Consider the following 19,038-nt stretch of genomic DNA (forward strand, 5'->3'; position numbering starts at 1 on the left):
AAGCGCAGCCTACGCAGGCCGAGACCTAAAAAGGAGTTGCCATTTGGTTGCAAGCCTCTGTAAAGAAGCTCTACTTAGCCTGCTCAGCATGAAAGGGGGGGAGAGTTCTAGACCCTCATCTGCTTTGTAGATAGATATTTCCAGGTAGGTATGTAGCCAAATATCAGTATGTAGGCATGGCTAAAAAAGATGTGAAATGGTTAAGCAAGAGCAAATGTGTTATAAAGTAAAGTGCACATCTTGGTTGGTGAGCGTTCAGAAAGGAAAGGTTACAAGAGTCAGATCAAAAAGATAAAGAAACCTGGGAATGGACTCGAGTCTGGTCACTTTCTACATGACTATTACCGCTTCCTGTCTATGCTAGTCTATTGGTCGCTTCTTTACAGTTTTCAAAATAAGGTATTATCATTGGAATAGGAGGAATAACATACTCTAGACCAGCAAATGAGCTGGACATCTTTGGATTCGTACCAAGGGCAATGAGCGCCAAAACCTTGGAAAGGAAGATCAAGAAGATGCTGCTGGGTTGCCAAAAACCATGATGGGAGCATGGAGAAACGCATGAATTTATAGAAGATCAGTATCACCGATAGCCCTTTTCTAAGTGCTCCCATTTTAACTAATGAACGGGAAGGTAAAATTATTTACTAGGGATTCAACAGGTTGGACAACTTTGAAAGACAAACAGAAAGTTGGCTTTCTTGGCTCACTGCTTACAACTCAGCAAGTAGATCCAGTATGTTCACTTGTCCAAAACTGTATTGGAAAATTATGTAATTGAGCTAACCACTCATCTTTGAAAACAACTTTCTCACCAAGTGCACTGTTCTACCTAGCTCTAGTCCTGAGACTTTTATAGTCTTTAACTCCTAACTTCGCATCCCAATCCCCAATATTGTAAGAGGGTGTTGGAAGAAGGTCGATATGGGGAGCTGGTGCTGTTTGATTTAAGGTCTTTCAGTTGCTTGAAGACAGTAATGAAAATGTGGAGATGTATGTTTATATACTGGAGTTCATTCTTGTACTTGTTAAAGAGACTGAGGAGAAGGTCCCATGATTAGCTACCAAAACCTTAGCTATTGGTTTCTCCCTGAAAGGTATGCTACACTTTCTAAGAGCATTCAAAAATTGCAAGAAATGGAACCAAGGGAGCCACGTTGGTTGCTATTGATGATAAGGGGAGAGGCGGACTGGTCACGGCACATGGAACTATGGCTTGCACTAGCAGCGACGTTGGCCAAGAGAAACATTGCCAGGGGGTTGGGATCTCAGATACCCCCCGTCATGGGAACATTGGTGGAGGGACCTCGATTGGTGCCAGCGTGCTGAGGAAACCATTTATAGGAGCAGGGGCTACACTAAAAAATGGAAAAAGATCTGGGGACCATTGCGAAAGTACTGGGAGGAGGGTGGGGGGATGGAGGAGTAACCCGGTTGTTGTCCATCCTGATGGTATATTGCTGTATTGAAATTGCTGCACACTATGGGGTAATCTCTTGGTTTGATCCTTGTTCACTGATCATTGTGACTTTATACTATGAGCATTGTTCAGAAAATAAAAAGAATTATAAAAAAAAATTTAAAAATTGCAAAAAATATCTGTTCAACTTTGTGTATCAGAGGTAAACAAAATGAGGGATGCATCGATATAGCCACTGTGATACCGGTCAATTATTAAGGACCAAGGCTTTGTGACAACAAAGCTATAGTTGATGGACTTTCTTGCAATCTTAGACAAGGCAGGTGGTACACAATATTTGCTCTATTGTTACCTGCATCCAGAAATATTTTGTGGTGAAAAGTTTTCCATCTAGTGTTGTTAACTATCATAAAGGTGATGGAGAAGGGTGACCAGAGACTCAGAGATCCAAGACAAGCCAAAGTTGCACTGCAAAATCATACTAATGTGGATATGTTTAAAAAGTGAAAGAAGGCTTAAACAATACAGTAAACTTAACTACAGAAAACACTTCTGCTTGAGGTGAACAGAACACATCATTCGTGAACACTTTTCAGACCATATTGCGCAGAGAAGCAAAAATAGAACATTGATATGCAGCCGGGTGCGAGAGATGCGCATGTGTGATTGACACTCAGCCCGCCATCGAGCCCTCTAAACCGAGGCCTATCCTCTCCCTTATCTAAGGATGTCTAAGGACATCCGCTCGGCTTTTACCCTTGGACTGCTTATTACAGTGTTTCTAGCTCCTTGTGAGCCCCAAGAATTGCCGTTACCTATCCTTGCTCACACTGAGCCACTATGCGCCGCTTCTCGGCTCCAAGGCAGCGTATTACTTCAGGCTTGTATATTACCCGTCCTGATGATGATCCTAGTATTTATTCATGGATCAAAAAGTCGTTAACTTGTTTGAGCAGTGCAATAACTATTTATTTGAAAGCTTGCCCGTATCATCTGTATTGGCCATAAGCTACTTGTGTTTTGCCTGAAATGTGTCTGTCCAACTGTAATTGTTTTGTGTTTTGGTAGGACGCAGGACTGTGTCCCACTCTATCACTGTGCGGTTGATCTTTATAAATTGTTTTGATTCATTAAATCAGGTGTCCGGCAAACATCGCTAATATAGCACTGATTCTAGTCTATATTTATTGTCATTTAATTGTTTGTTTGATGTACCGTTTGTTCTCCATAACTAACTTATACCCAGGGTCCTTCCTACCTTGCGGGTTCCCTTGTTTGAATTAAAATATACTATGGGAAAGCCATGCATGCCTCAAGTCATAAATTGCTGCTTGCGCGACCTCACCCCAACCCTGAGTCCTTATCTTTCCTTGAGGGTTACGCAGCAGGAGCTACACAACCTGCTCCCTTAAGAAACTGCGTACCACATGTTGGAATTTCCCAGCCCTGCTAGCAGCTCTCCCCAAAAATAAGACAACAAAAAGTTTTCTCTGGCCTGACTGTGAATTTTTGATGGGGAAATATGTATTTTGCTACTAGGGGTCGGTTCTGCCACTGGAAGCAAGCACTTCAGGCTGCCAAGCCTCTAAAATGTTATAGATTTTGGGGTTCTGAATTCTCTTCACAAAGGAACAGCCTCCTGACTGGGCATCTGGCATGTCTCTAGCACAAAAGATCAAATAGAATCCTCCAAGGTTCCCACAGCAGGTCGAGCCCTCTAATGACCCCAACGGGTGTAAGGAGGCCAGCACCACTAGCCCTGGAGAAACAAGGCCCTGTCTCTGGGTGCACACTAAAATCAGAATTCCTTGAGTACATCTTCTCTCTCCCAGGTCGGCATTCCTCCAGTGTTGCTTCCTCTAAGTTGAGACTGTTCTCAAAAGTCTTTTCCTTGTGCAAGTTTTTTTAAGTGAGTGTGGAAAGTTCGAGTAGCTGGTCACCTTTGCCCAATCCTAGGATGACATCATTGCTCTACTCCTGACCCAACATTCCGGCACAGCATTGTGGGATTTCCCTAAATAGGAACCTTTTAGTGGTCTGTTGAAAGACCTTCTATGAAAGCCTATGTCATACACCTTCACTGCCATCATAGCCGGTCCCTTCCATCCAAATCTTCAGAGGGGAGCCGCACCTGTCACTTGCTGCACAGTACTGGGTATTTGGACAAAATAAAGAGTTTTTAATATCAGGAGACAGAAATATCGGGGAAAAATATTGTGATAAAAAATATCCTGATGCAGAAATATTGTTGTTAAGAATATCTTTCTTTAGGTAATATTGTTAAGAATATCGCTGTTTTTAATATTGTTCTCAATATTAAAGTTGTTAAAAATATAGTTTTTTGATTATTTTAATGTGTTTTAGTGCATATATCAATGTTGTGTTATTGCTTTTATAACTGTTAATAATTTTTTTTAAAAGTGTCCGATTTTACGTGATTACGAATTTTTTATTTAATTTCTAATACTAATTTATAATGTTGTAGCGGGTTGTTGGGCTTGTAGGTGGATATGGCAGGAAGTTAAGTAATAATTATTTCTTAATTAATTATTTTTAAGCACGTATGTGATTAATTTTCATTTTGCAAATTATGTCATATTCCTTTATTTTAGGTGCGAATTATTAGGTTTGTATGAGTATAGGGAGGGAAGTTAATGAAGTTATAAATATAATGAATCATTATATTTACATTTTAATTGACTAATAATTATGTATTTTGTGTAAAATGTATATATATTAGGTGCCGGCTGCTGGGTTTGTAGGGGTGTAGGAAGGGAAGTTTGTTAAGTAATAATTAAAAAATAATTCTTAATTAACTATTTGATTGATTATTAATTATATCAATTGTGTTATCCTTATTTGTTTTAGTTATATTTTATGTGTGGGATGCTAGGTTTGTAGGGGTATAGGGTGGGAAGTTAAGTAATAAATTATTTTCTAAATCACAATTAATTATTAAATTGCTTATTATGTGCAATTTTAAATGTTTTTTATTATATATATTTATGTAAATAATATTGTCTATATTAAGAGTTTTATAGTATTATTTTTTATAAATTATTAGGGCTATTAAAATATGTAATGTATTTGAAGTGAACTATTTTCCTTACTGTAGCACAGACTGGAGTGCGAATAGTCAATATTCCACCCTCTGAAGTCCAATGCTTTTCCTACTGTTGCAAGAAATCCAGCAATTTCCCTACTGTAGCACAGACTGGAGTCGGAATAGTTAATGTGATCCCTCCGAAGTCCCACGCTTTTTCAACTGCTGCATAGACTGGAGTGGAAATAGTAGATCTTCCAACCTCCGAAGTCCAATGCTTTTCCTACTGTTGAACAGACTGGAGTAGAAATAGTAAATTTTATCCATCTAAAGTCCAACGATTTCCCTTCTCTTTAAAGCATGTTTAGGAATGTGTTTTGGTGTGTTTAATTTGTAATATTTAATTCCTTGTCTAAATTAAATAATATACTTTTGTTATTGAACTGTTTAAATTTTTTAGGATTCAATTGTGCGTGGTATGTGCAAGATATATATACATTTTTTTCAGCAAAACACCTCAGAAATGTGAGCCCCTGATCCTGCAGGACGGCTACAGAAGAACGGAGACGGAACACCACCTTGTGTTTATCAATCAGGAAAAGAAAGCACTGAAGCCTAATTTCAGGAACCACCAAGTGTTTATTCCATCATAACACAGGCACCATGCTATCTAACCAAAATTGTTTTGGCTCAGCAATGAGCCTTGGTAACAGGTGAGCAGGTTAGCCGGTATCAGGTGATTGCAGTCATTTAAAAACCAGGCTGCCACGTGATTTGTAGTTCAAAGTCCTGCAATCCCCAGAATGCACTAGAATAGTTCTCCAAATTCGATAAACTACAATCCCTAATTTGTAATAAAGCATGATTGTATCTCAAACATTTCAGTCAAATTCGCATCATCCTTATTCTAGTCAATCAGAACAAAAGTTCTTCCAATAAGCGTACTTCGCCCATTTCAAAGAACAGCCTGGTTGTACTATAGTTCTTTATCGAATTTAAATCCAAGACCGCAGTCAGTTTTCAAGTACGTTCAGAGTGCTAAGAACATAACATGCGAAATGCCAACACAGTCAATATCATAATTCTTGACCGCCTAGTAATCCGAAAGAGTCGAGCAGAGGCAATCTGCCCCTCCCATTATTTCCTTGCTCTTTCACCACACTAAAAATAACATGATGAATCCTCTACTTGCATAGTGATAAGCTGGTCATGCTCCCAAATTTACATCCAGCAAAACACCTCTGAAATGGGAGCCCCCGGTCCAGCAGAGCGGCTACAGCGGAAGAGGGATGGAGCGCCCCATGTTTATCAATCAAGAAAAGAAAGCACTGAAGCCTAATTTCAGGAACACCCAGGCATTTATTCCATAATACAACAGGCACATGCTCTCTACCCTAACGCATTTTGCCCTGGCAGTGAGTCTTGGTCACACCTGTGCACCTCAAAGTACTTGAAAATTGACTGCAGTGTTATATTTATATTGGATAAAGAATTATACTACAACCAGGGTCACGGGCTCCCATTTCAGATATATATATATATATTTATATATATGTCTCTGCAAATCCTGACCGCCAGTCGAACGGCGGAATGCACCAGGCAAGGACCTCTGCACCCAATCCAAAATCCTCAATGAAGAGTCAAAGCCACATTAACGAACAGTTCCATCCGTTTATTACCAAGGTGAAAATGCCGGACCAGTGTCCTCCATAAAGCGTTTCACTCCTCAAAAGTGAGGCGCCGCCACACAGTCGTGTATTTGTCCTTTTAATACAGCAGGTTGCAGGGAACAAAACAGCATCACTTCCGTAGCAATTAACGGCCAAACATGTTTCGGGCTCCGTAGCCCTTGCTCACTGGCACAGAGAGGTGCAGCTGTCAAGTCTCCCGCCGTGTATGTATGTGTGTGTATATATATATATTTTTTTTTTCTTCACAGTAATACATTATAAATACATTATAAATAAAAAAAATAAAAAAATAATGTAAAATAATTAACTGTATTCATTACGTTACTCTATATATCTATATATATTTATATTTAATATATGAATATATGTGTGTTTATATAATTATAAATGTATATATAGTATTCAATATTAGTGGAATTTATTTCATTTACATTCTATCAAATTTACATAATAAAATATTTAACATTTACTACTTTAAACTCCATTTATATTCAGATATCAATATTTTTGTATAATTTTTAAAGATATTAGTCTAAACAATGTTTTATTTCCGATATTCCTTACTTAATATAATAAGTATAGTGATACAATATTTTGGTAAACGATATTTTTGACACTGTATTTGTGTCAAACGATATTATTTACATTCAATATTGTGTCAGTGATCCGAGTACCGGCTACTCTTTGTTTCTGTTGAGTTAAGCCTTCCCAGGCCAGGTTCAGTGGGAAAACTAGGAGTGCAGATATATGGAAATTAATGTCAGAACTGCCCTCTGGATCCTAATTTAATATTCTATTGGTATATTGATCTAGTGTCTACGCCTAACTATGGGGAAACTGTAGTTTGGGGCAGATTTTGCCCATAGTGTTCTTGACAGTTAAGCACACATTTTTCAGTAAATCACACAAGAGGTATACATACTGACACTATGAATGCTCTTTTATTTTATGTATAAGGCTTGGTTAGGTCCTCACCAATCTATGAAGGGTCACCTCTGTGCTCAACTACCGACTGAGTTAGACTGTAATCTCTCACATTCAGCCCACATGTCTGCGTGCATGATCATGGGTACCCAGTCCGACGTCTCTTACTCTAGCTGCACAGCACAAGGCTTTATCCTAAAATGTGCTCACTAGTGGCTAGGACTCCCATTTCAATTTAACAGAGTTTATAGTAGGTGCGGCTTACTCAGAGAAATGGATCGGAACACTTTTCTCACACTGAGCGTATATAAAACTGTCTGTATTTAGTTAAGCAAGCTGAAATCACTATAATGACGCAACGACTAATCGGGAATGCTAGAGTACTCAGACAACATAGCCAAGGGAAAAACAAATCTGGTCTTGTTTATAGTGTACTATAGAGTACTAATTAATTCAGGGAGGGATCAGGAAGACAACTGCTGTTTGCACGGGCATTTCCATATGCCATTACCCAATGTCTCCTGAGCCTTGTTCCCTTTCTCAACAGGATTAGATCCAGATCAACGTAGCCTGTTGTGTTCTTATCAAGAGTCTTAACGATTCTGCGGCTAGGTGTGTGCAGTGAAGGACTCCCTCAAGAACAACCGCTGCTTCCCAAAACATGAACAAAGATCCACCATCTGGTAATTTATCAGTCAAGGATGTCGATATACAAAGAAATCCCTCCTCTCAAGGATCACCGACACACTATGTCGAGTGATAACCAACATTTTTAAATGGTATAGTACGTATATGTAAGCTGCAGTTGCACTGGAAGCACGTGAAGACACCCTAATCAGAGATCAGGCATAGCCATGCAGTGCCGGACAAAGTCCATGGGCCACACAGTAATTCGGGGAGTCTGACTTTCACTGCACCATAATGATAACAATACATGAGGTATGGGGTAATAGGTGCAATCAATTACCTGATTCGGTGAGTTCTTCTTTGAACTGGTTCTCTCGTCTATCCTAGTCCATGTGGCATCAATCACTACTTTGAGAGTTCACCCACTAGTCTGGGGCAAGGGAACAGTCATGACAGGGAGCAATCGAGGCCTGTGAATCCACTTAAGAGCTATCTCCTTTGTTTGCTTTTCCTTAAAGTGCCATCACGGGGATTGGGCTAAAAACGTGTCTCGTCAAAGACCAAGAAGGCTCACAACTAGTAGACCCCCAGGCCAGAGGACTGCATCTACCAAGGACAAAAGGCACGACTCTGCCATAGGGTTTGCAGCCCTAATGGTGACCTGCATGCCTGACCCTGCCCTGTTCTCATCCGTGGGGTCCTCGTAGCAGCGCCCCCTGTCACCTCGGGCACCATTCAGCCATCTGCAATCATTCAAACACCAGATCTATACAATCAAAAATCCACTTTATCGTGTTCGTTTTTGCCCGTGAACTTTTGACATACAGGTTCTACATATTACAGAATGGATCATTTTTCAAGTACATGTGGAACTGAAAATCGTGTAGAAAAAACTACATTTAAAAATTGTATGGGGTCTAATCCTGAAAAAAACGGTGTGAAAAGTTCGCTTTTCTACCACAGTAACGATGCAGCGGAAAGGCACATTTTCATACGGAGAAAGAAGTGTTCTTCCTTTAAGAAAAAACCGAGTTCTGTAAATTACCTTAAAAGCTCGCATTATGAAGAAAAACGTTTAGCTGCTGAACGTGAGAAGCACAACAGCAGGCCCTCGCTGAATGCGAGAAACAGATTTTTAACTACTGTTCAATTAACGGCAGAACAATGACTGTGCATAAAACATACACGAAATAATTAGCGTGGATGGTTCTTAATTTAAAGGATGTTAAACAGCTTGTAGACATCTGGTAGCAAGCTGAAATAGGTCATTCAAAATTTATCTAACTAAATTAAGGAGGGGGGGAAACTGTTTCTCTTCCCGGATTGGCATGTCACAAGATAACTAAATGGACTTCGCCGACTTGCCTGGGAATCCTTAGCTGTCAGTGGTGAATATGCAAAGGGCCAGCAAATTAAATCAACCTGCCAAACTGTCAATTTCAAGCCCCATGACTGCATGAAAATAGCATCACTGGAAGAAATCAAGCATCACCTTCTTTTGGGTTTCTTGGCACCTATTCAAATACTCGTACAGTTGTGACTAATTTTGCATGCAAATTTCAGTCAATAAGCGCAGAACAAGGCATCCCAAGGCATTTCAGAGGATCTGACAGTATTTTTGCTGAATACCAAATCGACAGTAGCTGAAATTCAATCTCCATTTCCAAGTCTTTTGCATATGCACATTGTCCCGTTCACGGGGCAGAGTTAATGAGAGCCCTACCTGTCTGCGCTCACATCCTCCCAGCCGTCTTTATTGAAGTTCTCAAACATACTGCTCATAACCTTGATAGACTGATTGAGGAACGCTTGATGACGTCTCAGAGAGCCTCGTCTCTTAGCTGGTTTTGATTTAGCGATGGATCCCGTAGCTTTACGGCTGCTTTTCCCCTTGGTGGCTTTGGTAATGGCCGCCTTAGCAGCCTCCATGGCGAGCTGCAACATTTGCATCTGCCTCAACAATTTGCCATTCTCTAATCGTAACTCGTTGATGTTTGAAGATTTTTTCTTTAACAAAGTGACTTCCTTCTCCAACTCGCTGGTTGTAGCTTCCAATTTCTCCTTGGCTTTCATGATTTCAAAATTGGCCTTCTGCATTTCCTCCGCTTCGCGCTCCCATGATTCAACATCTTTTTTAAGTCGCTTTACAGACGCTCTCAGGGACTGCTTCTCTTTGGTTAGATCCTCATTTGTTTGCCTAAGTTTCTTAGTCTCTCTCTCAAAATCCTTTAATCTCCTTTCTAACTGGCCAACCTAAATGAAGTAAAGACATCACACAGTTAGATGGTGGAATTTGCACTAGGACAAAAATGAGCTTCTAAATGGTTTAACAATTTTAAAATGTGGTAAACAGGAATGAAATTAAAATTAGAAGCAGCAGCATATAGCACAATATAAATATTTGATTATAATCCACTGTTTAGATATTGGCATATTCAAAAGTCTATTCAGTTATCGAAAAGTTCTATTTAATTGCATTAAATCGTATTTCTAGCAAAAGATATGGGCACACTCAAATGTACAAACACGCATAATTCAAACAATGCGCTTCATAAAATGAATAAATACAATTTAATTTTTACCACTGCATCTTATCACAAAGCACCATGTTAAAACATAGAGCGCACCATACACAAACCCATTGTAGATCACACTTGAGCTATTTTAAGACCAACAAATCCCTTCAAGCTCTCCAGGACAGAACTATTAGGCCATTTTCACAAAGGTGATTTGCCTCATTTTATTTAACCTGTCTGAATTATCGAAGGTATTCATGGCAGGCGTAAATACATTTGCTACTGCGAAATTCTATGCTGCTAGTATAGAGAAATCAGCAGTAGTAAATCCTAATCAGGAGGTAGGAAGAGGACATTCCAACGCATGTCTCACCTCATAAGTTTAAGAAAGTCCGCAAACATGTAAGTTTGTGGGCAATCTCAACTCCTCTCCAACCTTTTTCCATTCTGGCAATGGTGAGAGAGTTAAGGGATCACCTCCAGAATTGCAGAGGGTTCCCTAGGAGGGCTTTCTCCATGGAAATAAATGTTTTCCCTAAGAAGAAAAAAGTGTGCTTTGGCACAGGAGGCTACACTACCCTTGTGCGGACTTCTCCACTCTGCACAGGCGGTATAGGGGCCGTTGGGCGAAGTTGTCTGGAATGCTTTGACTAGCACAGCTTAGCAGTTGAAAGATAAAGTATTCACTAACTATTGCTTCTTATGGCTACATCTTCCAGCAGACTATTTAGCTTATAAATAAGTCTCAAAGCAATAGTCTCCGAAAAGTGGTATTGAGTAATACTGATTAACCAATGAAATCATGCAACACAATCGCAGAAGAGTATCTGTTACTGCACATGTTTGAGAAATGAGGCAGTAGTCATTAGCAAAGGCATGCAAGGAGCACCACATGGCTGCCAACCACCCGGATACCTCTGGTGGGAGATGTGGAATCAGCCATGGCCCTAATGGAGTGAGTAAAAATACGAGCCAGAAGACCTAACATGGCAAGGTATGTCAGAATTTAAAGCAAAGTATATTCCAGTGTGTTTGGTCACTGCTTTGACGTTCTTGGATTTGGCAAAGCACACAAAGACCTGATCATCCACTCTACCCTACTGAGTGCAGTCTGCATATTAGGATACCACACACCTGGGGTCCTGTCTATGCGGCTGCTCCTCGTCCTGGATGGGCTAAAGATGGTAAAGAGAGATGGAAGACTAACAGACTGGCCCTTGTCAAAAGCAGATACCACGTTTGATAGAAAAGATGGACCAGTGCAAAGAACCAGTTACCCAGACAGAATACTGTGAAAGTGATCAAACTGAAAAGTCCTCAAGTCTCTCACCCTCTAGGCTGAAGTCCCTGTAGAAGGTAGACCGTTTTCAGAGTGAAAAGTCGAACAGGACAACTGTGCATTGACCCAATTTGGAAAGTCATTAAAACATTCAACATAACTTTCAAAAGTATGGTATCAGCACCCTGTAACCAAAGTACTGGGAGACAGAGATGGTATGTCCTAAACTTTTACAAAAATATCACACCATTGGAGACAATCATATAAAAGGCATAACCAACGGGACATTCTTTAAAAACAATTATATTTTGGGCACAATATGTATGTCAAACAATATTTTTGCCAACAATTTTATGAAATTAACTGGTTCAAATCCCACTAAGGCATAATCAATCAAATAATCTTTATTTCGATCGTTGAGATCATAAAAGATGTACAGGTAAACAAACATTAAACCATTAGCAATGAAATTGTATAATAAGAATAAATCATCATTTTTAAAATCCATAAAATTATTTTCTAGGTTTCAAGTACATTTTTTAAATTAGATTAAGGACAAGTTGATCGTGGCACGGTAGATTCCCTTATAATTCTTGCGCGTACTCTCCACATTGCCGTCAGAAATTTCGCCATTACAAACACTGTTGGTGGTGCAAGGTCGGTTTTAAGGACTCTGTAAGCTGGGGCATAAGTTCGAAAGCCCAAGTTCCTTAAGTAGGGGACGAGCCAGTAGCTCCTAATCTTGCTGTAGACTTTGCAAAATAAGACCACGTGTATGTCACTTTCTAGCTTGTAATTGCACCCAGGGCAGTTGGGTAAGTCTTGATTACCATCCCAGTTCTTGGTGAGCGACCTCAGGGGTAGAGAGCCGTATCTCCATTGTAAAAAGGTTTTTCTTACGTGCACCGGAGACATTGCATCAAGGACATATTCGAAACTATAAAAATCTTTTACTTTGGCGAATGTATCAGTTAAGGAACCCTCCCGAATTGAACTAATGGAACTTTGCAACATAAAATCATAGAAAAGTTTAGAAAGTGCTTTCCGGGAAAGCCTTACAGACATTAGTTCAGGGTTATTCCATAGCTCTGGGACTCCAAGGGTCATACACATGTCTCTAATATACTTGAGCCATTGAATTTTGGACACTTGTATCGATCTGAGAAGCTCCTGTAGTTCGCTTCTATAATGGCCCAAATCCTGACTACTCCACAAGCGCCTCCAATAAGTCAAGGGCTTGAGGCCCAGTTCTTCAGTAATTGGGCACAATGCCAAGTCCATTCTCAGCGGGAGTAGTGGCGTGCTCGATGGAAGGGCCGTCAAGTGTCTGATGAAATTGTTCTCGGCCACTTGTATAGAATGAAGCGATGTGTGTCCCCATAGTTCGGCCCCATAGGTGATGCCTCCTCGTGCTTGGGCCTTATAAATTTGTATTGCGGGAGCCAATGGACGAAGGGGGGATTTTTTAGCAATTCTTGTGATTGCACCCGCCCTCTGGATTAATTTAGTTGTTGCTTTCGTTTTGTGTGGCAACCAGGTTAAGTTTTGATTGAGTGTTATACCCAGATATTCAATCACTTGAACTCTCTCCAGAGGTGTGGACCCCAGGCGTGGGTTTGGACAGCTTTTGTGCTTGTGGCTCAGGATCATAAATTTTGTCTTCGCAGGGTTAATTTCTAGACCCCTCTTGTTACAGAAATCCAAGAATCCATCCAGGATCCTTTGTAGCCCCATTGGTGTTTTTGACAGCAGGAGGGTGTCATCCGCGAACATAATCGCCGGCACCCTACTGCTGTTCAATTGCGGCGCATCGATGTTGGGGATTCTACACAGGTGCTCTATCACCCCGTTCGTAAATAAACAGAACAGGGTCGGCGCCAGCACACATCCCTGTCTTACCCCGCGTTGGACAGGGAACCTATCTGTGAGCCTGCCTCCCTTTCCATATCTTACCCGGGCATAATTGTCTGTATGAAGCCTGATAAGAATCTGGAGAATATCTCCAGGGACACCCATGTCCTCTAGTACCGCCCACAACCTGGCCCGAGGGACCAGGTCGAAGGCGGCACGGAGGTCCACAAAAACTGCGTACAATGAACCCCCTTCTAGATATGCAGTTTTCCAGAATAGAATGTTTAATCTCAATATTTGGTCCACTGTTGAGACACCCTTCCTAAAACCCGCTTGAAGGGGACTCAAGATCTCTGTCTCTTCCATCCAGGTTTGCAGCCTATCTAGGATTAATCTTCCAAACAATTTTTGAGTAACATCGATGAGGCTAATCGGACGATAATTGGCGGGGAGCAGAGGCGAACCCTTTTTATATATCGGTACCACCTCTGCTCCCAGCCAAGTATCTGGTAACCCCATACCCCCCAGCACTGCATTGAACAAAACCATCAAGTATGGTGCCCAGATCACAGGTTCCTGCCTAAAGAGGTCACCTGGGATCCCATCCAAGCCAGGGGCTTTTCCGGATGGCAGCCCCGATATGGCCACCTCAATGTCTTTCAGGTTAAAAGGGGCAGATGTATGTGTGGTGGTGCTACTAGATACTGATGTCTCTAACTCATCAGTCTCGGGGGTATATAGCCTCTGGAAGTGATCCTGCCAGACGTTGGCGGCAATGTTAGGTTCTATTGCGGATCGAAGGTCCCCACTCCCATGATTGATTGTCCTCCAGAATCTACGGGAGTCCCTATCAGCTAGGGACTCGGATAGATTCTCCCAATGCTGTATATCCCACTCCATTCTAGCGTTGGTTACAAGTGATTTATAGGCACTCCTTTTAAAACGAATCTCTGGACTCGTGCCTCCTTCTTTTATAGTGGAAATAAGGTCTTGTTTTGCCAGACGGCAAGTGCGATTATACCAAGAATTGACAAATTGTCCCTGTGCTTTCGGGCGGCCCTTGCTAAAAAGATCTGCTTCAAGCTTCTTGATTAGATGAGTATGAAATCGAGCTAGGTCTTCATTTCTATCTATTGTGGAGTGTGGATCCCACAAGTCAAAAGCCTCTCCAAGGATTGGAATAATCCCAGCATAAAGAGAGGTAAGCTTTTCTTCACTGGAGACAAACCTATCCCATTTTATCCGCCTCCTGTTGTTCTCTAAAAGGGTTCCTCCTTTTTGTTTCTCCTCACCTATCACTTTCACCCAAGGGATGGTGTACTCTAGCTCCAAGGTATTATGGTCACTATCATGTCTTGATGTTATTTTGAAATCAACCACCCTTTTCCATGCCTTTAACTGTACCAGGAAGTAGTCGGTTCTAGATTCCCTCCCTGGTTTATTGAAAGTACATTTGGATGGAATGTCTGACCTAGTACGGCCGTTACAGGCTCTCAAACCGTGGGTGAGGTTTAAGGTGTTGATCTGTATGGCCAGAGTTGTCCATGCTCTGGGAGGCGGTGCTTCCGTCCTCGGAACCTGCCAGCTCGAATCCTCCTCTAGGGAGGGTCCATCGAGTATACCAGGTAAGGGCTCGAAATGTGAATTGAAGTCGCCTCCTATTAGATAAGACATATCTGCAGGTATAGATTCCAGTAGGCAAGAGAGAAGCTCTATAGTTTTGGAGGTGGACCCATTTTTAACTGGCCTTGAGTAGATATTAATAACCAACAGTTTAAAAAGTCCCGGCCATTCGAGGGAGACAGCCAGTATGTCTACAGAGTCTACAGGATATCTTGAGGCTCGGCATCCTATGCCACCCAGGTTGCTAAGCCTCCAGACGGTCTGCCTTTCCCACCCCAAACCGCAGGGATTGAAAATGTGTGGAAGCCCCGAAAGGGGGTCTCGTCCCTTGCCCAAGTCTCTTGAAAGAGACAAACGTTGTTTAATTTCGTTAGTTCTGCCCATGCATCCGAATCTATTTTATTTACCAAGCCAGCCACATTCCACAAAAGAATTTTTAGGATTTGCGGGGCTTTCTGGTTGTCCGGTAGGTTGGGCATGGGATTTATATTTTCTGGCAAAGGAGGGCTTTCCATTTCCCCCTCGTCTATCAGCAGATCATCTCTATTAGTATCCATATTGTGTATAGCCTGGGATGGTTCAGGAGCCCCAGATATATCCATCTCGTGCCTGCCGATTGGAGGGGGATAATTTACACCTTCGTTCCCTGCCAATTGTGCTTGCAACCCAGATGTAGAGGCCCGCTGTCAATCAACCATTTGAGGCAATCGTAGTGGTTGAATAGAGGTAGGGGTGGTGGCTGATAAAATCTCGGGGGCCATGACTCCTCTCTATCAAATCCAGCCCCTCCCATCCTTCTTCTCTGGACAGTTTCCCATCCGTTGGAATTGCTATATGAGTTGGGGCGGAATGGGGGTATTTGTGGTTGAGTGAGGGGTGTTCTCCTCCTTCCTTGGTTACCCTGCCAGTTTCCCTTAAAATTCTGATACTGTCCTCTACTCTGGGCCTTAGTTGCATATTCATTTGGTGGGTAAAAAAACGAGAGGGGGACCGGGTGAATGTTACTTCCTTCATCTTCCAATGATGGGTTACAGACAAATGTGACTGTTCTTGGGTCTCTGAAACTCACCAGAAGGCAGTCACCACTGATTGTTTTTGGTCTCTTGCCTACCCAGGAGACCCTTCTGACCATGCGAATATCGCTGGTCAAGCCTCCAGGGAGTGGTCTGTACGTTGAAAGCCAGTTGATGACCTTATTTCTCAGAGATTCTTCAGTTTCATAAGAATCTAGTTTTAATTCGGGTACCCCAACTAGGATAGCAGTATATGGAGCAACCTCAGGTGGGAGATTGACAGTAACCGTTCTAGGTGCTTTTGCCTTTGTGTGTTTTGGGTCATTCGTATCATGGTTGGTGTTCAAGGGAGGTATAGGGTAATTCATTTGTTGGGTAGTGGGTTGCACTTTGTCCTTGTCTAAAGTTGATCCCTGTTTTGTAGCATGAATTTGTTTGGTAGGACCAGAGGTCAATGTTACTGCTAATTTAGGGTTTGATATTATCGGTTGATTAGTACATGCATTGGAGTTATTATTGCCTGTGATAGGTGTTATTCCTGCCTCATTACCTGTTATAGGTTTGGGAATGGCCAGGTTACTATTGTGTTGTGGGTCCATGTTAGGAAGCATGGGCCCAAGAGCCCCAGGTTTCCAGCTGTCCATAATCTGCAAAGCTGTTTTCTCGATTTTGATTATTCTCGCCTCCATTTTTATTAGGCGTGCTTCCAAGGGACCTATAATAGACTTCAGAAGATGGCCTATGTCAGCTAGGGTTATATCCTCTTCTGGTAACTCGGAGTTTTGCTCAATAGTGGAAGGTGGATGGTCAGTGGGGATGTTACTCTGCAACTGCCGCGAAGAGTCAATCGCTATCACTGGCGAGGTTATTTCCCGAATATTATGATCTAGGCTGATTAAGGTGGACGTCTTCCCTATTTGTCCCTTTGCATTTTTAGTCTTTCTTCCCCTAGTGGTATTTTTTCCCGGTGTCTTTTTTTGGATTGCTCCTTCCCTTATCCCTCGGTTAATACTTGATGTCCCTGGTAAATTTGGGGTATCACTTATTACGGTCAATTCCTCCCTGATTAACGTGGGGCATAGAGTTGATGTGGCGGTAACCTCCCCCGGGTTTTTTGAGTTGGGTGATTGTGTAGCTTGTATTGTGGGCAATGGGAGGAGACTCATATCTTCTAAATCACTTATTGTTGCCTCGGAAAGGTCAATGTCAGTGGATTGCTGAGCCCCACCCTGAGCACCATCTTGTGATGTATTTCTAATCCGCCTATCTTCGGGGGTTTTCGCCATAGCTATTGCACCCATTGAAGACCTCTTAACCCACTCTATTTCCTGGGAGATTCGTCTTTCCAGGAGATTAATGTCATCTATCAAGAGAGAGCCTGCTTTCAGGAAGTAGTTATCGATTGTACCTTGGGTTGGGACCGTTGGTATGTGGCCGGTTGCCGCCTGATTAGCCTTGCTCCTGGTCTCCATTTGGCTCATAGTTGGAAATAGGGCTCAGTTGCAATGAAAGAAGGGAAGAGTTGGTACTTTTTTACTGGAAGGTGGCTATAGTGAGAATACCTGTTGTATATGGGGTGGCCCAGTCCAGTCTCTCACAGTCTCGAACGGCCTCAAACGGCCCGCTCTTAGCCCGGTCTTCGCCCCGAGCTGCGTCCCGCGCTGCGGGAGGTATGTGGTAAGATATAGGGGGCGTGGAGGGCGTGGGGCGGGCCAGCAGGGAGAGCGGACCGGAAGCTGGAAGTCGGTCTCGCAGGGACTCATGGTTCCTGGAGTCCCTGCACGCTCGCAGCCCCGCTGTCACCTCTCACCCGGTACCGCCCTGCACTTGTAGTTCTTCACCAATTTGCCCTGGGCCTCACAAGGCGATGCGGCACCCGCGGAGCGGGTGCGGCGAGATGTGGGCAAGAAAGGAGAAAATGCCGCTGAAGTCCTGCTAGCTGAAAGTGCCTCCGTGAAATACGCTCGTGTCCCACAAGGAAAGAGGTGAGAGAAGTATTTGAATCCTCAGTAGGGCGGGGGGCGGGCCAGCAGGGAGAGCGGACCGGAAGCTGGAAGTCGGTCTCGCAGGGACTCCTGGTTCCTGGAGTCCCTGCACGCTCGCAGCCCCGCTGTCACCTCTCACCCGGTACCGCCCTGCACTTGTAGTTCTTCACCAATTTGCCCTGGGCCTCACAAGGCGATGCGGCACCCGCGGAGCGGGTGCGGCGAGATGTGGGCAAGATAGGAGAAAATGCCGCTGAAGTCCTGCTAGCTGAAAGTGCCTCCGTGAAATACGCTCATGTCCCACAAGGAGAGAGGTGAGGGAAGTATTTGAATCCTCAGTAGGGCGGGGGGCGGGCCAGCAGGGAGAGCGGACCGGAAGCTGGAAGTCGGTCTCGCAGGGACTCCTGGTTCCTGGAGTCCCTGCACGCTCGCAGCCCCGCTGTCACCTCTCACCCGGTACCACCCTGCACTTGTAGTTCTTCACCAATTTGCCCTGGGCCTCACAAGGCGAGTGCGGCGAGATGTGGGCAAGAAAGGAGAAAATGCCGCTGAAGTCCTGCTAGCTGAAAGTGCCTCCGTGAAATACGCTCGTGTCCCACAAGGAGAGAGGTGAGCGAAGTATTTGAAACCTCAGTAGGGCGGGGGGCGGGCCAGCAGGGAGAGCGGACCGGAAGCTGGAAGTCGGTCTCGCAGGGACTCCTGGTTCCTGGAGTCCCTGCACGCTCGCAGCCCCGCTGTCACCTCTCACCCGGTACCGCCCTGCACTTGTAGTTCTTCACCAATTTGCCCTGGGCCTCACAAGGCGATGCGGCACCCGCGGAGAGGGTGCGGCGAGATGTGGGCAAGAAAGGAGAAAATGCCGCTGAAGTCCTGCTAGCTGAAAGTGCCTCCGTGAAATACGCTTGTGTCCCCATAATGAACAGAGGGGGAGGAAACAAATGCAGTAAATGCAGTAAATATTTCAGAAAATATGCCATTAATGGCAACTAAAACATAGAAGGGTGGTCAAGGAGAAGACACAAAGCGGATAGAGCAGAAAATAACCTTTTACAGTAGCTACTACACA

General features: G+C 43.1%; 1 protein-coding gene across 1 annotated transcript in view; it reads right to left on the reverse strand.

Moving 5' to 3' along the window:
• Positions 1–19,038, reverse strand: part of CNTLN (centlein) — a 1,434,305-nt gene that overhangs the window by 488,704 nt on the left and 926,563 nt on the right. The window contains exon 16 of the mRNA XM_078675976.1: positions 9,429–9,958. Coding sequence (XP_078532102.1) covers positions 9,429–9,958 — 530 coding nt within the window. The remainder of the gene's footprint in view (positions 1–9,428; positions 9,959–19,038) is intronic.

The sequence above is a fragment of the Lissotriton helveticus genome, chromosome 2_1, assembly GCF_964261635.1.
Source record: "Lissotriton helveticus chromosome 2_1, aLisHel1.1, whole genome shotgun sequence".
In the NCBI taxonomy this organism is placed as follows: Eukaryota; Metazoa; Chordata; class Amphibia; order Caudata; family Salamandridae; genus Lissotriton; species Lissotriton helveticus.